This window comes from Passer montanus, unplaced genomic scaffold, assembly GCF_014805655.1.
Source record: "Passer montanus isolate IOZ18808 unplaced genomic scaffold, ASM1480565v1 scaffold30, whole genome shotgun sequence".
Taxonomy (NCBI): domain Eukaryota; kingdom Metazoa; phylum Chordata; class Aves; order Passeriformes; family Passeridae; genus Passer; species Passer montanus.
In genome coordinates this window covers 5,048,931-5,070,486 of record NW_024367708.1, presented here as the reverse complement: position 1 = coordinate 5,070,486, position 21,556 = coordinate 5,048,931, and the positions used below count along the sequence as shown (strand labels likewise).

General features: G+C 39.1%; 1 protein-coding gene across 4 annotated transcripts in view; it reads left to right on the top strand.

Moving 5' to 3' along the window:
• Positions 1-21,556, top strand: part of KLF12 (Kruppel like factor 12) — a 255,665-nt gene that overhangs the window by 82,734 nt on the left and 151,375 nt on the right. For all 4 annotated transcript variants that reach the window (XM_039714609.1, XM_039714606.1, XM_039714608.1 and 1 more), the window contains exon 2: positions 4,187-4,250. In XM_039714609.1, coding sequence (XP_039570543.1) covers positions 4,230-4,250 — 21 coding nt within the window. In that variant the 5' untranslated portion in view covers positions 4,187-4,229. The remainder of the gene's footprint in view (positions 1-4,186; positions 4,251-21,556) is intronic.

The following is a 21,556-nucleotide window of genomic DNA, read 5'->3' as shown; positions in this document are numbered from 1 at the left end:
TTTTTACAAAGCTTTGTGGCAAAGTGTATTGGCTAGTTTAAGTTCCAGTGGTGCAGCACTCAGTTCAAAAATATCCTGGGACCAGACCCAGGTCCAGAAAGGGAGACACTAGAAATGCAGCTGAGGAAGACTTTGGGATTTGCTCAATACAGTGCTGGACTGTATGCCAGCATCTCCTGTCCTGTATCAGTTTTAAGTGTCAAGGACTGTTATGGATTTGTAGCTTGTGGTTAATGTATATTTGATCTGTAGCTTGTGCAAAATGTCACTTTATGGAGTTTATGAATGTTCCTGCAAGAGTCAGAAACTTCGGGGAAAAGGACAAGTGTGTGACTACTGTTACTACAAGGGTGGTTACCCTTAATGCTGGGTTGATCTACCCATAACCTGTGTTCATCTCTGAGTAGTGGTGAAACTGAGCTTTCAGTGATCCTGCCTTACCTGATGGCCAGGGTGGTCTTGATGAGTTTGGGAGAAGTCATGCTGGTTTTGGGGAAGATTGGTGTGACTCAGGGCCTTGGAAAGGGGTTGCAGCAGTCAAAATACAGATCTAAGGGCTTTCAAAAAGAAAAGTGCATACTTTAAAAATAAAATAGATGATGTAAGAAGGTGACTTGCCCCCTTATGTCCAAATAAGCAGTTTGTTTTGTAGAGGGAAAAGTTAGTAAATCCTGATTCAGCAAATGACTTTACTTTGCAAATTAGTTGGTATTTTCCAAATGTATGTTCCCATACCTATCTGAATTATAAAAAAGTAAAAATAGCCCAAGGAGTAATTTGTTAATGTATTAATGTGAGTTTTGTTTAAAATTATCAGTATGTAAAAGATAAGTAAAAGTGATACTCAGTGCAGACTTGTGAACTAGTGAACTAACATGGGTTTATATGTTCAAAAGCGTTCTGTTTGTAGAGGTATGGCTACCTCTGCGTCTATAGGGACTTCTGTCTTTCCTGAAATACACTCAGCATGATTGTCCTGTCTCTTCTCATGCTTCTTAATGTGGTCCAGGAGTCTTGCTCAGCTCCACCAGGGGGTGTTTCTGCTGGTTGGGGTGGCACTGTCCTTGATCTCATCTGATCAAGACAGGTTTTCAAAATGGACTGGGTGTTACCAACCAAATGCATTTGGTTTCTTCTTGCTGTAGAAAAAGGAATCTAATGTTTGGTGGCATTCATAAACGCATGGGGTCCTAAAACACTGTTTTAAGGTGAAAGTTAGACTTGGGTGGAAGAGGACATAATTCTGTGTTTGCTGCTTAAATTTCTTTTTTTTGGTTGAAAATTATGGTTTGTGCTTTGCTCTGTGATTACTTAGAGCCTTTTTAATGTAAAGGTTTCAAATTGGAAATATTGTGCAGCTGTCTTGTTGGGTAGATTTTCTTCTACTATGAAACCTGCTTGATGCAAATGGAAGATGTTTCTACTTGGACTTCAATGTCTGATTTCATATTCCTGATAGTAGAAAGTAACATTTCACTAGAAGGGACTGAAAACCAAAGTCCAAAGCAGGTTTCATGGTGGTGACACGTGTGGGATGGGCCTTTTTTCATATGCATTTTGAAGTGCTTTCATATGAAGTCAAAGCTTTTCAGCACTTTTGAAAATCAGGGCAAACATTTGCAAAGTTACTAGTTAAATGTAATTTTCAGAAGAAAAAGGTTTGCTCTTAATCTTCTCAAAAGCAGCCTAAAGTAGAAGCTCTTCCATAGAGGAGAACACCCAGTGGTGCAAGGATGTGGGAAATTTATTGCTTGTTAATTGTGCTGACCTGAAGAGCATTAATAAGCAAACCCAGTTACATGTCATTGCTAAAGAAGTAGCTTTTCCTTGAGGAGGACCCTTGGACATGATTTAATAATGCAAAAGCACAGCTGCAGCTCTGGCTGGATAGAGGTTTGTTAGTTCTGAAACACAGACCCGTGTTTGCTGTGTCACCATAGCCACTGTAACATAATAGGACTGCAGCGTTGGTGTGTAACTTGAAGCGAAGTTGTGTTGTAGGAACATGTGTGTCTGTGTGCATGGGGAGAAGAGTAATGATGAGAAAACCTGGAGAAATGGAAACAATTACAGATCAGTATCTTCTCTCATGGAGACTCCATTAAGCTTTTGGATACATTGCATTTAATTTTAAAAAAGGAAATTACTAAGTAATTTCCTGTACATGTTAGGTGACCACGCCGTGCAAGTCCAGGATATGGAAAATGTGGTCCAGTTGTCCCATTTTTGGACAAGAGGACAGAAGAAAGAGCAGTTATAAACTCAAAGGTGGTTCTTCAAGTGTGCAATTTTAAAAGGAAAAAAAAAGGAATCAGCTACATGAAACTTTGAAGTAACCCAAATAATGCCAAGGGAGATGAAATAACAAAAGGGAAAGAGTCTACAAGACGCATGAGAGACGACAAATGGTCTGCAACAGTTAGTGTGCTTACAGTCCATGGTATGCAGTTAGGTCAGTGTTTGTGGTGACTTTGCAGCTTTTTATAATTCATACAAATATTTGAAACTTACTTTCTTCTTTTAAACTTGATATTTTCTTAGGAATAAAATACAAGTGTGTGATGTTTAGTCAGTATGATAACACACTATATGAATGGACTATTTTTATTGTCTTAAGGGAGCTTCTTGTCTTCTTTTCACTGTAGAAGTTTAGAATAAAATACAAGTGTGTGATGTTTAGTCAGTATGATAACAACACGCTATATTAATGGACTATTTTTATTTTCTTAAGGGAGCTTCTTGTCGTCTTTTCACTGTAGAAGTTTGTGTAGTATTTGGAAACCTGTCATGTTGTCATATATACAGCAGTAATGAAATACTGGAATGTGATTTAAAATCAGGTAGGTGATGCTCTACTGGTATTTGAAGGATGACCTTATTTTGAATGACAGAAAAATAACAGCAGATTGTTTATAGTAACTCTGACAGCAGATTTAGGTTCTTGACTTCACACCATTTCCATTATTAAGAGAGACATATGTAAGTAGCATTTGCTTCCAGATACACGCACGTATTCTGTCAAGGGGTTTAAGACATCCTGTCTATTATCTAAATTTTGGACATCTGAAGATTTTTTCCTCCCCCAAGGCTTTTTTAAAAAGTTGGACTGCTGGGTTTATTTTCTTAAACCTGAAGGAGCCTCACAAAACATAATATTTGAATCTCTATATGCCTTTTTGTTTTATAGATTAACATGAAATCATAGGATGTTTTGAGTTGGAAGGAACTTAATGTTCATCTAGTTCCAGCCTCCCTGGCATGGACAGGCGTGCCACCCCCTAGGTCAGGTTGTTCAAAACCTTATCCAACCTGACCTTGAACACTTTTAGGGATAGAAGCATCCAAAACTTCCCTGGACAACCTGTGCCAATGCCTCACCATCCTCACAGTAAAGAATTTAATTATATTTCTTTATTTTCTGAGAATTTATTTCTAACATCTAATCTGCATCTCTCCTCATTTTGTTTGAAACATTGTCTTAGGTGTGTGCCCATGTAAAATGTCTTTCTCCAGCTCTCTTGTAGTCCTTTTAGGTACTGCAAGGTTACCTGTAAGGTGTAAGGTAAGGTCTCCTGAGAGCCTTCTCTTTTGCAGGCTGAGCAACCTTAACTCTTTCAGCCCCTCTTCACAGGAGGGATGCTGCAGCTCTCTGTTCTTTGTGGCCTTCATAACTAAACTATGTATCTATAGGAAACCCTGAAAGAAATACATATTTGGATTTTTTGGTGGTCTTGGACAGTTTTTTAATGTGTCATTGTTAGGATCATGCATAGTATTTCTGGGAAATACAGTTTGAAATATTGGTAAAGAATGCTTGCCCTCTGTAGCTGCTGGAAAGTTTACCTGTACAAATGCAGGGTACTGGTATATAGTGGGCTCAGAAGACTAATTAAAGCAGCTGGGATTTAGTGAGCTGAAATAGCAGCTCAGAAGTTAAAAACACAAAACTTTGACTAAAATCATTAGTTAGGAGAAAACAAGGTTTTCTCCAATATACTTCTTTTGTCATATTTATAAATTTTTGTTTTAAGTGCTTATAAAATTACTGTTCTTCTGAACTCTGTTTTACTATGGAATAGACATCTGTGGTTAGATTTTTTTGTATTTACATACACAACATACTTGAGAAATTATTGAACTTTTCAGAAAATACACAAATTAAATGATATAATATTTTCTTTTTCAGGATTGAAGTGGATCCAGGGACAAATGGATGACTGAATATTCATATGAAGAGGAAAGCCATAAAAGTTGGTTGACATTTTTACAGCCATATATATTATATGTATTAATGCTGGTATCAAAAATTTACACTGTGTTATAAAACAGAATAGCTAAATAACTGGCCTGAGCTTTGTATGTTGTATTGTCTTTGAGGCAGGGGAGTACTATAGCTTAACAGCTGTGGCTTAGTGCAGTGTTTGCTTACAGTACTCGAATGTACAGCAGAAAAACCAGTAGTATGTTAAGGAAATAGTAAATTCCTTTGAAGCCAGATGTTTGAATGGGCTCACACATGATGGTGTTCATGTTCCATGCAAGGATGAAGGCAGAGGCAGAGGGGTGTTGTCTTCCATTGTAGCTACTGACTATGATGCTTAATATGTTGTGGAGTGGCACACTCAGATGCCACATTGCCAGGTGCTGTTTAAGAAGTCAAACTTTGAAAGTTATCTTGGTGCTTTGTTTTCTTGTGATGAGAGAAGATTGTTTGCACTGTGAATTTCCTCTGATCATAATAAAGGAAGGAGCTATTGGTGGACCTCTATGACTGGCTACTGTTTTAATACACCAAGCCTTGACCTCTGCCAGTCTGAGATGTTGGTGACTATGAGGGATAACCTTTTTCTGAGATGCCATGATAACCAATTCACATCAAGGCCATTTAAACACAGTTGATGCTGCCTGTGGATTTAGACCAGAGCAAATGAATTGTATTGACAAATGCAGGGTGTGGTACAGTGGGATGCAGGGCACAGTCCAGGGGGATGCTGCGCAGCAGCTTGGCTAAGTAAAGCATTCTGAAAACTAATATTAGTCAAGGAGGGGTGTTATTGTGGAAAGCCTGTTTCCTTGACAGCTTCTGTCAACCCCTGAATCCCAGTCAGGGACGGAAACAATCAAAAAAAGGCAAAAAACCCGAGGTTTTGTTTTTCAAGAGCACAGTATTAGTTCAGTACAAGAAATCTAAGTCTACAGTTCTGTTAACTTAGCACAGTAGTTAAAGAGGACAGAGTCTTATTTTTCTCAGTGATAATTCAGTTTTATCAAGCTCTTAGTGGTTCAGGCATTTTACAATTTATGAACTACTGACCTGAATATAGAAGAGTGTAGTTCCTTCTTGGGTAAACTTCTTGAGTGTTCGGAACAGGGAATGGACATGCTGATTCCAGCTACTTCCAAATTCAGAAGCACCATAAAATTTGGGGGAATTATCTGTGTCTTTGAATTTTGTTTTCTGAAATAAGAGCCAGCAAAGCAATCTTCACAAACATCCATAGAACATCTCCTTTGTATGCTGCAGGTCCCAGAAAACACCTCCGGCCTCCCAGAGCCAAATTTAAACACTGATAGAGACCAAGTGATATTAGTAGCTGTGCAGAAATGTACACAATTTTTTCCATGGGGTCAGGGGCCCATATGCCCACACGAGGCAGCAGTTGTTGCCTGCTAAAACCAGAGCACAAAATCTTGAGGAATTTCCCTTTGGTTTGATTGCTGACAAGTCAGCGGCTGCTGCCCATACCGATGTCTGATAGCTTGGGATGGGCCAGTGTCGTGGCCGAGCAAGCGCTTCCCTGCTCAGATCTCTTGGCTATGAATAGCAGAGGGAAAAACTGATACTTTCCAAACCTTACTTGCATCATTCAGAAGTGAGGTGATAAAATCTTGTATTTACAAACTTGGGGAGGCATTTCACTGGCAGAAAGTGTGAGAGGGTAAAAAACCAAACTAATTATCTAGAAGCCATCTTTGGATATAATTTTGTTACAGTGGACTACTATTGCTGTCGAGGAGACAGCACAGAGCAATACTACCATAATGTGGTAATGTTCTGTGGTGGATTGAGAAGTAACTGTGTCTTAGGTATTTAATTTGGGAAGTGACACCAGGGCAGAAAAGGTTAAGGATTTATTTCTTGAGAGGGGCTGTCATACCAGAGTCTGTGCAGAGGAGGGATGGCTTCCAGATCAAGCAAAAGCAAAAGACTCTTGAAAGAATTTGTCCTTTTCACAGGTTTCTGTAATTGCATGAGAGCTGGATCTCTGGTAGCTCTGTATCGCTGTTCCTCTCTCTGCTTTTGCTTTTCTGGTTTAACACAGGGTGTGGAATGAGGAAGGAAGAGCTGGAGAACAGGGTGACCTCTTTCTTGTCAAGCCATAATTCCACTCTCTCATGCCCTTCTGATGACATCCCACAGTAATTGGGGGGAAGCTGCTCTAAATATGTGCAGATAACGAAGGGGGTACTGAGTTATTTCTTCACATGTGTTCTGTTCGGCAGCCTTTGCAAATGTAGCACTCTGAATCCTACTGGCAGTCTTTTACATTAGGAAAGTACCGTGATTAAATCATATCAGTAAATGGAGAAAAAAAAAAAAGTGGTTACATGGAGGAATTCGAAGTTCGAGCTAAAAATTCCTTTTCTGGGAAGAAATTATTCCAGAAAGCTTAAGCAATAGAGGTGGAGAAGGCTTCTCTGTGGTCACTGTTAAGATCAGTTGATAAAAGTTCTGGCTCCAATAGGGAAGAGATTGGATTTCAGCCAGCACTCTGCCTTAGCTTTTTGTTTTATTGCTCCTCTAGTAATCTAGTTTTGAAAGATTTTCACTGCTAACATTAAAATGTTGGTGTATTGTTGGAAGTGTAAACAACTTGTATTGCATTGACTGTATGTTATATTGGTATATTTAAGGTCTTCCTGGGCCTGCCTCAAAATATATGTAAGCGTGGTGTTGTATAAATAAGTGATATCTAAGTATATATGCAACTGATGAAGGAAAAACGGGCATAATTCTTTGTCTCGTAAAATAAAGTTAGATAAATATCTAGCAGAAAAAAAATACGCAAAAGTAAACCTGACAGCAAATGTGTATATTGAATGCTTGCAACTTAAAATGCTTCTGCATTTTCCATAATAGTATGTTATATTGGTATATTTAAGGTCTTCCTGGGCCTGCCTCAAAATATATGTGAGCGTGGTGTTGTATAAAAATGCTGACAGCTGCATCCAGAGGTTCATTTGTCTGTTGAATCAGATATTTAACGTTTGTTTTTCAATGTACAGTGGCTGAATGGGGGTGTAGGAGGAGTGAGACTTGGGTAGGAGCTGGCAAGGAAATGGGTAACTGACAGAGAAAAACTATAGCTCAAAGGTTCTGGGCAAAATAAAGATCAAGACTTCAAAACCAGGTAAACAGGACTGAAAGAAGGTCAGACGGCAAAACTAAAGAGGAAAAAGAGGTTGTTCAGATTGCAAAAGCACAGATCTGGGTTGTACTTAACGAGTGACCATGAATCACACCACTCACACCACAGGATGGTACTCACACTGTGGTTTCATGAACAGCTCCTAGAAATAACACTGGGCAGTTCAGTTGATCAGGTTTAATGATGTTCTAAGTTATTTAATGCTGGAAAAGTGATGAACAACACTGAGTTTAATGGTGTAAGGATGACTCCTAATTTTCTGTGTGTCATGTTTTCAAAAAAAACCACAAAATCAAAACAACCGAGAGCAAACTTTAGCTCAACTGTATAGAGGAAGGGACTCAAGGAGGTGTTTCTTGAACTGTTGAAAGCCCAGCCCATTTCAGAAATCTCCCATCCTCTTATGTGCCCTTGACTTGCCTCCTCTGACTCCTGAATGTAGCAGGGCATGGGAGGGTGCAGAACCTGCTAGCTGCAGGCCTAGGGCTCTACCCCATGCTCCACTGCTGGCTGGGCAAGCCCCTGGGTCATCTCATCTGACTCAGGATCTGCCCAGGTTTTGTGTGGAATTTGGATTCATTGGACTTAAGCTTTTTGCTTTTTCATGCTTTTTAAAGTCTGGTCATGATAAAAAAAAATTACTTTATAAAATGTATTTGAGAATGTTTCAAGGAAGTTTTATGGTTTTATTTGCATAGTCAGTGTAGTGGTAACAGTGTGGTGATATGTTTGGTTTTTCTTGTCAGCTGTCCCCTCTGTATTGCAAACAAATGCAGTTTTTTCTAGAAAGAAAGCAGCTGCTCTTAAGGAGTCTTTCTCATCTAGCATCAGTCAATAGATTCTTGGAATATAATTATGACTAGAAACATCAACCTTGTAAAATATATTAATCTTGAGGGAATTACTTTGCACTGACCATCAATCTGTCTTTTTGTCATGTGCTTTTCAGTTTAGATTACTCTCAGGCAAAGAGGCTGTAGTTTGATGTTTTGTCTTAATTCATTGTGATTATAAATTAGTTGGATAAAACAATGTAACAAATGACTACTTAAAAATGACTGATGGCCTGGTTCAGCAAGGCAGGGGGATGTGAAGTTCTTTTGGTTTCATCTGTTGTCTAGCATTTATCAAGATGGGTCCCTTAACAGTTGATTTTTAATGAATATTTCACAATGTAAATAGATAGCAGGCAGTTGTCTGGAGTTCAGTCATATTCATAGGACAGATCTGCTTTTACTTGCTGTCACTGAAAAATGTAAAAGTTAATGCTGAAACTGTAGAGTGGGAGGAAATCTTTTCCCCAAATCTTACGTTGCAGAAAGGGAGGAGCAGCAGTGGTTTTCTTTATTTTCCTGTTCCTTACATCAGTAGCCACATACTGTACTATCTCTTGCTCCTGTCTTTTCCCACTGGGTGCTGGAGGGCTGTGCATGGTGCACACTGTAGCCCCAGGTTTGCTCACTGTAGGCTCAGCCCTGCTGCAGGTGGGGCCAGGTGAATTTGGAGCTGGTGCCCATGACTGAAAAATTGCTGGGGTCATTTCCAACACTGAAATTTTCCAAGGAGAAAAAGGCATTTAAGATGGCTGGCAACAAACCACTTCAGCTTTGTGAGTTTGCCTGTGAGCTCTTTGCTGTTTCCCTTGCATTTACAAAGTTACGGAATGATGGCTGGAAAAACCCTGGTATTCTTATTAGGCTTTCTTTATGAACAGCAGTACAAAATTTGTTCTACACAGTTCATTTTCTTCATTTCTGCCAGACAGATGCTTTCATAATAGTTTCTTGTTTATGGATCCTGGGTCTTGCCTACATTCCATTAATTTCCTAACTCTTTTGGTGGCACACATACATGTAGATTATGGACAAATCATATTTAGCAGTTGGCTTGTGATCTGACCTTGTTTAAATAAAATTGGGCTATGATGTTGAGGGTTTTGTTTTTGTTTTTAGTTTCCGCCAGTGTGGGTCTGGGGTAAAGCATCCATGGGGTATCCTAACTATTGCTTTTAAGTTTTATACATAAAAATGCAGACATTTCAGAAGTATTATTTTACTGATTGAAGATAGCTGTGGTCTTTTTGCATTGTCACTCTTCAAAAGGCATAGAAAGTAGGCATGGGGTGAGTTAAACTTGCCCGGTCAAAGCCTGGTCTTCTTCAAAATCTCAAGCTTTGCTCTAAAATCAATACATATTTTCATATGTTATAAATAAGGTTGTTTTCTCAAATAGTCAGAGCAAAGTTGCCCAAAAGGTTTTGTTCATAACTGGGAGAAAGGTCCTTGTCTCAGTAGTGGTGTGGAGGGTTTGCATCCAATGACTGCACAGACTTCTGCTCTGCTTGGAGCTGCTGTGGAATATTTTGAGTGTACTGGTTTTTGAATTAAAATGGTTTTTACTAAACATGTTTTTGAAATAGGAAGAATGGAGAATTGCATAAAAGAGGATGGCAGCAATTTTCATGTGAGGTGATGTGTGGGGGAGTAAGGCAGCTCACATTGTAGTGCAGTTTACAGGAGAGTAGTTTGTCTAGAATTGACAAAATGTGATAAAAATGTGGAATATTTAAAATGTTCTTTCCACAGTTCAAGTCATGAAAATTACTAAATGTCATTTTCAAGCAAAGGTAGATCTTGCTGGTGTTGCCTGGATCACTTCTCCATGAAGAAATAGGTGGTGAGGATGGTCTGTGGGTAGTAAATTGTGGATGTAGGTGAATCCTGTTTAAGAGCTTGCTTCAGCACCTACTGACATAACTGAGTTCTGCAGAGTGCTGTTGAAACTACTTCTGAAATTTAATAGATAATCCTTTATGATCTTATTTAGTAAATTCATTAGCATCTATAATTTGTATTACTTACTGCTGTTGATGGTAAGGTTTGGGTATGGTAACTTAATCTGATTAATTAAGGTCATAGGGAGCTTTTAAATGCATCCTGTGATTATCATCCTCCTGTAAATGTTGCTTTGTTTTTTGAAGTTTGAGGGTTTTTTTGTTGGGTTCAGGGTTTTCCTTGGTTTTTAATTCATTTTGGGAGTGAAAAAAATATCTGAAAAACTTCATCTTGAAAAGATCAGCAAGAGCTGAGAGCAGAGTTAACAAAAACTAGCCTGTGAGCATAAAATAACAAACAGCTTTATAATGTGGGCAAAGACACCCTTGGTTCCCATTTCTGGTGTTGAAAATGTGTGGTGTGTGTTGGTGTTCCCCTGCTGGGAGGTGGAGATGTGTTAAAAACAGAGTTCCTGCATCTTGGGAGCAGAAACTGATACTGTGGCCTCTTGTCTCCAAAATTTGTCTTGTAGGCTATATATGAAGTAAAATGGTGGACACAGCCTAAGGATCTAGGTGAGAAGTTTTTAGATTAGGTTCAGGCTACAGTGGGAAGCAAGCCAAGAGTGTTACTGCTTTAGCTTAGATCAGGAAATTGCTTCCATGAGTGTCCTGGCCCAGCAGGCTTTGTTTCACCTCATGGCGTGGCCCAGGGCTGCACAAATTATTGGAAGAAACCTGGTTTGGTGTTTCCAAACCACTGTCTGTTTCAAACCTCTTTCTTCAGTTCCTTTTTCAGCCTTGACAGCTCTTCTGGGGACTAGTTCTAGCTGATGGGCACAATTCACAGAGAACTAGATCGTGAATACCTGGCTTCATTCTTTTAATTTTCAGTCATTTTGCTGAAGGCTCCTGTCTTCTGCTAGTCAGCAGAGAACAATAAGCATCTCCAGAGGGCAGTCCTTCCCATGGGATTTCTCTGTCCTCCCTGAAAGGACATCTGTTCTGCCTGTAAGGTATGATGGTACAGACACTGTGAGTACACGAGGCTCCACTGTGCTGAAATCTTTCTCCAGCCCTTGGGTTTACAAAACACCCCTGAGCATCCCTGCTCTTGCAGCCTGACTTCTTTGCTGCCACACAGTCTCTTGGGAACAAAAAAGCAGTCACCATAATCATTTCACCTTTTAATCCTAGTGCACTTAGTGAACAATTTACTAATTCTAGTAAGGACTAAATTTATACTACTCCAGAGAGGGAAGCACAAGGCATTTAATTTCAAAGCTGTTTGACAAGACCATTTTAATGTGTGTATTTTGAGAAGTATGACACCAGTTTCCAAAGTGCCTAATGGGGACAAAAATGTTTCAATTCATACTCTCAGGTTTTCAGCTTCCAAGAAACAGAATAATTATTTCTGTTGAGCATGGTCCATCAAATAAAACAATTTAAAAACAGATGTACAGGACTTGCTACTTCAGCTTATTTAATAATGACCTCTTTCTAGTCATTAGTTATAAGCATGTAAGTTTTGCATGGGGAAAAAGAAAGATACTTCTCTTGTGTGGAGATATTAATTCTCAGTGTTATGAAGCATCACAACTAATTGCATTTCGGAGTTAATCCTTTCTTTGTGATGAGGAGGGGAAGAATCTTCTCCATCTGAACAGTGGTGCTGATGAAAATACATTGAACCATACTGAAATAGTGTGTATTCTTGTTTTCCTTTACCTATATATCTGACAATAAGAATTTAGTAGTAGAAATAAATGCATTTGGATTTTAGTATTTTTACATCCTGTGGAGAGCATGATGTTGAACAATGGCCATTTGTCACTTCTCATATGATGGTGTAGAAGAATGTGTTAGAATTCAGTAGCTAGCACATAAGGAAAAGACAGTTAGCTTAATACTGATATCCACTGCTAACAGACCTGAATAATGAGTCCACTGGATATGGTATTTCCTGTACCCAAGGACATGTGTCTAAAAGAGAAAACAAGCTCCCAGTATTAATCTAAATCTCCACTCACTCTTGTGCTTCCCACGTGCTGATTCATTAAGTCTTTCTTTTGCAGAGGTCTGGTGATGAGTCAGGAAAGGGCAAGTTCTCTACTTTGAGGCTGTCACCTTCTTTTGAACTTTGCTATTTACTGTAGTTTTTTGGTGTTCAGTTTGATAGCAGTCAGTTGCAGCTGTGATTGCAGTCGGCTGTGATGGACATGTGGGCATAGCTCCAGTGAAAACAGAAGCCTGGGTTTTCAGACATTATAGGTAAATGTGCTGCGTTTCCACCTTAATTTTTAAGTAATATAGAAGTGTTTCAGTATTTGTATTAGGAAAAAACCCCTAATGAAAAGGTGTCTTGGAAATAGCAAGATACAAAACATTATTTTTTCCTTGGCTTTGTTTTTCCTTTTTTTTAAGAGTATGGTACAGCCCTCAAAACCCAGACATTGGGAGTACAGTCTGAATTTCATTTAAAATCATATGAATTTGGGATTTGGTGTTTCTGAAGTGAGATTACAGTGAGAATCTCTCTTGCAAATTAAGTAAGGAGTGCCTGTTTGACTTAGGAAGATGAAAATTAACTTAGATGTGTAGGTTGTCTTAAGTGCAGTGGAACTGAGATGATGTTTGCTGAACTACTCTTTGGAGATTTACATAATGGATGAGATACAGGAGCTCCAGGCAGCATGACAGTGGAGTTTATTTTATCGCAGGATGTAAAACAAGTGAATTGCCTTAATAATCTCTGCAGAAAGCAAGGGTAATCTTTCCTTTTTTTCTTTATTTTTTTAAATACGGAGAAAGAGAGCCAGAGAATTCACAATATCCTGGCTGTTCATGTGCAAGGAACCCAACCTTTCTTTGGAATGATCTGAATCAATTCAGCCATCATGCTTTCTTATTGAGGACTCCCAAAGCTCTTCAGGGAGGACAAGCAACATACATCTCTAAAAATATGTCTTGTATGTAGTAAAATGAGATGATAATTCATGGCTTGATATAAGATGCTCATGACAGGTTGGGTAATTATTCTAACTATTATATATTTAAATATATGGAAAACATTTATAAACCAAGCATACCTGCTGTTAGTTCTGTAGTGGTAATGATAATTTCAAAAGTTTTAGAGCCTTTGTATTTTCAAAGTGGGTGCATTTTTGACAAGAAGCTTTAATGTTAAAAGGTTGCAGGATTTAATTTTTTATCAAACCAATTTACCCACTTTGGTTGGTGTGGAGGTTTCTGTTTTTCTGCTTCAGCTGATCTCTTCAGCATGGAAAATGGACAAGCAAACACTGGAATAGTAAAATAATTAAGTGTATGTGGTAATAACAATACCCAGTTTCTGTTGTATCATTTTCAGTTGTGTATTCGGCTTCAAGCAAGAATCGGACTCTTATGTTACTCTGAATATAAGTGTGCCATTGCTCTTTGATCTTTAGCAAAACTTCGTAATGATCAAGGCTACTTAGCACTTTTGCTCAAAGGAAAAGATTTACTTTTGGGCATAGCAAGTTTCCAGAAGAGTTAATGATGTCCTTAGGTTCTGGTTTTAGTGAGCTGTATGCAGCTTAAGAATTTTTTGTATTAATATTATGTCAATTGCTAGTTCTTCTAGAAGAGCCTGGGCAAGTATTTCATTGTAAAATGTTGCACAGAAAAAAAAAAGGCATTTATTTACCTAATGTGAAACCAGGTTATCAGAAAAAAAGTCAGAATTTATTGAGCTTGGTAACCAGGTTATCAGAAAAAAAAAAAGTCAGAATTTATTGAGCGTAGTGTTATGTGAGTTTCTGCTCTTGTTAATGAAAAAATATATTTCCAGTGATTTCAGCAGTGATGGACAATAACTAGTCAATCTACTAGGTATGCTGTGCTCCACTCTTAATTCCCAGATGCAGGCTGGGATTAGTTCTGCCAGATTTCCTCTGGATGCTGGATAGCATTTATTGTTTATCAGTTGATGTACAAAGTTAGATTTTTCTTTTTGCCAGTTGAGTTTTTTTTCCCCTGTGTTTTCTAGTAAATGTGTTATTTCTGTCAAGTCACAAGTCTGTATCAGTAACAGTTACTGCAGTGTGGAAGGAAGGGCACCAATGTGATAACCCTTCTGCTTATATTTGCTGGTGTCTCTCCAAAGTGCCAGCCTGGTGGGATCAGAGACCGAGGAATCTTTTATAAGAACAGAGTTGTTTTCGTCAGAAAGTGTTTTAAACACTGAAATTCTTCCACCCCGTTGGCTCTGAAATCTCCCACGTGGGGATCTTTAGAGTAAATAAATAAAAGATCACACCAGGCAAATGTGATTTAAAGTGTTTGTAACTGTTCCCCAAACAGCAGTAAAATCCTAAATATGATATGAGCAAGGCAAACAAGGGGAAAAGTTCACTTCAGCCTCCAGACTTTGTATTTGCACTGTGTTGCTATGCAGTACCAGACCCTGTGTCCACAGGAGATGATTCTTTAGAGTCCTGGTGTCCAAAGGACATCCCTCTGGTTTAGGACAGCTTCCTCATGTCCTACTTCTCCACAGCTTGCCCTTCTTTGGGCTGTGTGTACATTCGTATCAGAGAAGTCTCTTATTTGTAATCCAAACTTAAGTGAGCTACCAGTATTTGCCTGAGACAGAAATGCTAAATTGTTTGAGCTGGATGGGACCTTAAAGATGCGGCCCCATTGCTGTGGGCATGGACACCTTTCACTAGACCAGGTTGTTCAGAGCACCATTCAAACAGGCTGTGAACACTTTAGGGATGGGCATCCACAGCTTCTCTGGGAAACCTGGTCCATTGCCTCACCAGCCTCACAGTAAAGAATTTTTTCCTAGTATCGAATCTAACTCTAACCTCTTTGTTTGAAACCATTCCCCCTTGTCCTATCACTGCATGTACTTGTAAAAAGTCTCTCTCCGTGTTTCTTGTAGGCCCACTACAGGTACTGGAAGGCTGCTGTAAGTTCTCCCTGAAACCTTATCTTGTCCAGGCTGAACAATCCCAATTCTCCTAGCCTTTCTTCACACAAGAGCTGTTCCATTGCTCTAAACATCCTGATGTCCCTCCTCTGGACTTGCTCCAACAGGTCTGTGTCCTCCCTATGCTGGGACCCCAGAGCTGGATGCAGGATTACAGGTGGGGTCTCACCAGAGCAGAGCAGAGAGGCAGAATCCCCTCCCTGTCCCTGCTGCCCACACTGCTTTGGATGCAGCCCAGGACACGTTTGGTTTCTGGGCTGTGAGTGCCCATGGCTGGGTCATGTCCACCCTCTCACCCACCAGCACCCCCAAGCCCTTCTCAGCAGGGCTGGACTTGATCTACTCTAGCATGACTGTGGTGGTTTTGTTCATTTAGTTAAATATCCTGAAGATTTCAGTTACAAAAGTTTACAAGTTGTACAGATCTTAAAGAGTAAGCATTTACTGCTTGTTGTGTTGAAATGTGAAATGTGTGCTGCCTTCACCTCTGAGATAGCAACTCAGAAATGCTTATCACATTTTGATGGACCTGTATTCCTTGCTAGTGAGGAGTGAAGCCAGGCATTTCCTGTATTGGCGTGTACAGCTTTGAGCCCTGGGGAACATTCCAGATAGTCAGCCAGGATTCTGCCCTGCATGGGTGCATGTTACTACCAACCTCTTAGTAGGCATTTCAGAGTGATGAGCATGTGAAGTACTTACTGGTATCCACTTGCAAAATTTCAGAAAAACTGTCCAATCCAAGTATAAACCTTTATATCTGATCCTGAAGCAGTTGTATGGCAGAATGGGAAGGAACTTTTGTAGTTCTAAAAGGCTTGCTTTGCCCTTCTAAGTAGGGTTCTATGGGACTTGATAATTAGATATAGTCATAACAGTATTAATAGTGATGTCTTTGATTAATCTAGTAGTTCCTCACAATTGAATGGGTGATATAACTTCTTTTTTTTTTTCTTTTTCTTCACAGTTGTGGTATATTCTGGTTAATACTTAAATTTGTGCTTTGAAGTAAGAGATTAATCCATTGATTTTACAAGTATTCTTTCATGTTACAAATAAATTTAGAGTTCTGTTGTTCTTCAGGCATGTGACTGAGGGTTGTCATTTCTTGAAAAAACCCAATCAGAACAATAACAAGAACAAAACCACCATAAACTCCCAAACAAGTGACAAAATACAAAAAGGAACCATCACCCTGAATGTTTCAGAGACCATTTTAAACTTATAAATAATGGTAGAATTTCACATTTTTCACTTAAGAGTGGATAATTTATTCTCCCTGGCACAAACAGGTAATAAAATTACCAAGCTTTTTTCTAAAATTCTTGAAATTATGAATTTGTTAATATTTTCAGACAGTATAGAGTGTACCTCAAAATACTGAAGGCATGCACATGCTCACAGACATTGGATGGAAATCTTGATGGTGCTGAGCCAGGGGGTGAACATTTTAGGAAACAGCACTAACAGTGATGTAACTTTGGTGCTTTTCATCACAAACCCAAGATTCTTTTAGCTGAAGTCCCATGAGGAGTGATTTTTAAGAAAAGGTATGTTTTCATGAAAAAAATTCCTAAAATTATTTTTACTTTACGTGTGGTGACTTGGCATGAGCTTTCAGCATAGAAAGCATTCTCATGAATCAGCTGCATTGATTGAGGGAATCGCTCACCAGATTTGTGTCCAGCATCATTCAGTGTCTGATAAACACTGCTCTTGAAACAACTGTGGCTGTGGTTTTAGTGGTGAGAATATTTTAGTAATGTTTATTGAATTTCAGCAACCAGAATAATGATGGAGGTAGTTTGTCATGTTATTAATGTTTGAGGTCTGGGTGTCTTCAGAAAGATGCACTACACATAACACTCTATCTCTATACAGAGATCGTTGTTTAAAAATATGAGCAAATTAACCCATCCAGTTCTTGTGGTGCAAAGTAAATCTAATAAAAGCATTTTAGTCTATGTGAGACATAGCTAATGTGGACAGGAAATCGTTTTCATCATTTTACACAGTGTAACTTACCCACGTGTTGGGAATAAATATGTGATTTATACAGGCACAATTTCTTTTTATGTCCTAATGAGAAATGTTAAATATATTAGTATGACTTGGGGCTTGACACATGCTCTAAAGGCTATGTATGATGCCAAGCAACCAATTATCTCAGTGCATTATTTCTTGAAAGCCTTGACATGGGTAAGGTCACTATACATTTTTAAAGGGAGCGTGATGCTAGGTTGATACAGGATGAAAGGATGATACAAATAACAACATTTTGTTAGATCTTCCTGCTGTGCAATGTATAATCAGGTGCTCTGACTTCAAGAACACTAATGAGGATTTAAAGACCCAGTGGTGCACATTTAGCAGTCACACATGATTCTCTCAAATGCTTTGGGTGTCTCTGATGCAAGGTACAGTTCAAAAGCAGGTAGGAATGAATAGTTTTATTGTATAGCTTAGTGTAAATCTTCTCAGCATTTCAGTGAGCACAGCAATAGGTTGCAGTGTGCTGGTGCTTTGCCAGGTGCTGTTGTCTGGCTGTAATTTTTACCAGTTGTGAAGCTGGCCAGCAGCAGCTGTACACATGGGCAGGCTGTATCACTGCGTGTTCAGCAGTCACATAGTCACTGAGAGGAACAAAGGGAGAGGGCTCTGAAGTTATTGTTTGAAGTTCATACTAAGCTGTATATGCCGTGTGCTGACCATCTCATTTACCTCTGCAGTAAATGTCAGGGAGTGAAATCCTGCAGAAGAACAGACGGTGGCCTACCTAGCTTAAGGTACCTTTTGGCAGTGATCCGTACCAGGTACTTGGCAGACGAATGTCAACTCATTCTGGAGTTCAGCTCTTGAGACCAGAATACCATGGTTTAGAGCTCATTTAACTTTGATGGTTTTGGCATGTATTATCCATTTAAAAAAGACAAAAATAGAAATGTGTTTTCTGTTAGAAGAAATTACCATCTACCTTACCTGCTTCTGCTTTCAATAGTCAATAATGGATGCTTAGGGAAAGGCTGTAACAAGGCTGTTGTGTGAGTGATGGTATTGTCCCAGTACCTCTTCCAGGTTTGCATAGCCAGAGGTTGTATCTGTATTTTTGTGCTTGATGATAGCTCTTGGTAAACAAATCTGTAGAAAAGTCCAATTGTTTTTCATCCAATATCCAGCCCATCAGACAAGCAGACTTGTCATGAGACCAGCTTCTCTCTGTGTGTAGGTTACAGCTTCCATTGCAAATCCCATGGTTTCCAGTTAGCACCTTCTTTGGGTAGGAGGTTGGACTGGAGGTCTCCTGAAATGCTTTCCCACTAAATTATCCTGCAATTCTGAGACAAAACCAACTTGGCTATAGCATTCATTGGTCCCCCAGTTGTTCCATGATATTTCGTGCTGTAAAATGACTTGGTATAAATGAATTATGCATTAGCTTGTCTTTTGCCTAGACACACACTCATATATTTTGTTTATAACCTCTGATTTAATATAACTGTCAAGTTGGATTGGCTTTATATAGCAAATTCAGTATCTCTGCCTTTTAAAGAAATCTTAATGAAAGTTCAGAGTGACTGTTAATGTACTACTCTGTGCTACATCTATGTGCTCTTTCTGATCTTTTCCAGATTTTCATGGCTCTGTCCAGAGTTACTTAAACTATTATTTAATCTTGAAATTTGCCATTATTTTGATAATTTGCAGTAGTTTTGTGCAGAGCATTTGTTTTTTTAAACGTGTTTCATGAATCACAGTTTCTTTGAGAATCTGTGGGAAATGCATGTTGGCGATATTTAAAACTTGTTAATTAGAAATTCTTAGCACTTAATTAGAATTGCCTTTAAAATGGGCCCTAATTCCACTATAATTTATTGCTTGTGGAATCTAATTTGGCAGTTTTGTACATAAGCATTTTGATCATTCTGTGTTGAGTAAGAAAGTACCTCGTGAGTATTGGTATATACTAACGAGGTGTAGGTATTGGCTTGATCTAGCAGATGGTGCAACCAATCTGAGATCAAAATGTTATTTTATACAATTTTTAAAAATATTTGGTGGACACTTGCAAATTCTTCTTAATTAATTGAGGTGCTTTGTATTTTATTCACTAAATGAACAGAAGTCAGGAATTTTCCCTTTTTTGAACTGTATTTTCCCTTTTTTTGAGCTTTGTACAACTCACCAGCTTTAATATTAGTATTTTCTCAGGAGTTTCCACTGAAGCATGTGGGGAGCAGGAAAAACCTTAAACTATTGTTAAATAAAACAGAGATTGGGTTGGGACAGGGTGTTAAACATTTGCAGTTTGGGAGTTCCATCACAGCATACGCCCTTTGTTTAAACATGTGAGAATAAGCAGTGAGTTTGCTCCATGGTGAGACGCAGGTACAGCAGTTGCTGCTCCTCCACATGCTTGTAAGGTGTGGGGAAAGTTCATGGAGTAATGCATAGTTTCTGGCATGTAGTTCAACTTTTTTATCTGAATGTGCAATCATTTAGTTTTGTTTAATTGATCCTGTGTTATTTTGGCCTGTCCTTGAATCAAATGTGCGTTATATATGCTTTTGCTAACTGACTGTGCTTCTGAGGCTGAGACTAACTGGCAGCTGGAACAGGGCCATTGAAAGAGCACTTGGTTTCACCACTTACTGCCTGTAGTATCTGTGACTTTGTACATGAACTGTGACAGATGGTTTCTGAGGCTCTGTGTGAACCTTCTGTCTGCTTCGTGGGTGTGTCCTATGATACCTGGTGTTGGAAGGTGCAACTGCACACAAGGTGTCCTCCTCCTCCTCAAGGCTGCTGTTCCTGTCATGGGCAGCATGACAGGCTGAGCTGGAAATGAGCCACTGACTTCTGCGAACAAGTTGTTCTCTTATGGGTGTCATATAGTGCTCTATTTTTAATAGTAAGAAACCCCAAAAAGTTTTTAAAAATTGTGTGCAAACAAAGTAAATCTGAAATAAAAAATAAGTCTTAGCTGAAATTCCTGAATTTTAGTCGTTCAAAAGGCTGGCTTTTCCTTGTTTCCCTTTTTGTTCTGCCTCTGTGTTGGAGTTCCCAGATCAGTGAGAATCAAGGAATTACCCCTACTTACCTGCTGCATAGAAGCAGTGCCATTTGCTTAACGTTTCTGTGGCTCAGCTGCTAGAAGGCACTAGGTGTATTTAACGTTGGCATAAGCTGATATTGCTCTTTTTCAGAGGATACAGTTTGTAATGTCTGTGGTTTATAAGAAGCCAGATTTTGGCCCTGACTGTCAATTTATTGCCATGTTTTATTTTAGGGGAGTGAACATGGCACCTGGAGGAGAAGTTTTTTTGCTGAACTGAAGGGTTGAGTATGATCCCATGCAGCAGTGGGACAGACAGTGTTTGTTTACTCTGAAAAAAAAAATGGCCGGTGTAATTTCTGATGAAATTAGCAAGTGATGATGCCCAGGCCTATGAAAGTGCTTGTGGCTGTTTCACTGCTCCCTCTGGAGCTTTGCAGTTGTGGAGCTGAAGGTGTTGTTGCTTTGAGGTGATGGTCCCTTTGGACTGCACGGAATGATGGTGCCAAGCAGATCCTGTAAAATGCGTCTTCTCCTCTTGGCAGAGAGCAATGATGTTTGGCCTGCCACATAACATCTCATGCACAAATTTTGGACTAAGCTGTTGAGTACTGCTACATGCTAAATGTTCCTTCTATTCTCCAACACACAAAGTCCATGTTGTATCTGTCTTTATGGAAGCACACTTTGCACAGTGGAAGGTGGGGGAACTGTGCCAGCCAGCTCCCTGTGCTGTCAGCAGCTAATTTTCTGACCAGAGCAGGTACAGTCAGAATTCAGAGTAAAATTGTAGTCACTGTGTATCTGCTGGCAAGCTCCTGGGCAATGCCATTTAATGTTCATTTGCTTAGTGAGTGCAAAATAGTCACAATTTAGACAACAGTGAAGGTAACCTTTAAGTAATATGTGCAGATTTGGTCAATTAGAAAAATTATTTTGGTTCCTGTTACTAATTATTTTTTTTTTTGCCAGGTAGTGAGGTTTGGTTTTGATATTCACAAAAATCAAATATTCTGTGCATGTTGTATTAGAAGGTAAACAGTGAAGCCATTAATGTTGATAAAAGTTAAGTGTGAGGCTTTGGTTTAAGTACTGTTAGTTGTAACCTGTTGTATCGGAATTCTTTACCACAGGAAGGATACATAATTCTTTGCAGGAGCACTAAAACTGGCGGGACAGCAGAGCTGATGTAAAGGGATTTTAAGCCATCAAAGCTCACAGGGTTGCCTGCTGAGTTTGAGAAATAGCAGATTGGCTTATAGTTGCCAATGCACTTGATGATCCTCTGTCACCTGGAAGCTGCTCACGTCTCTTCAGTT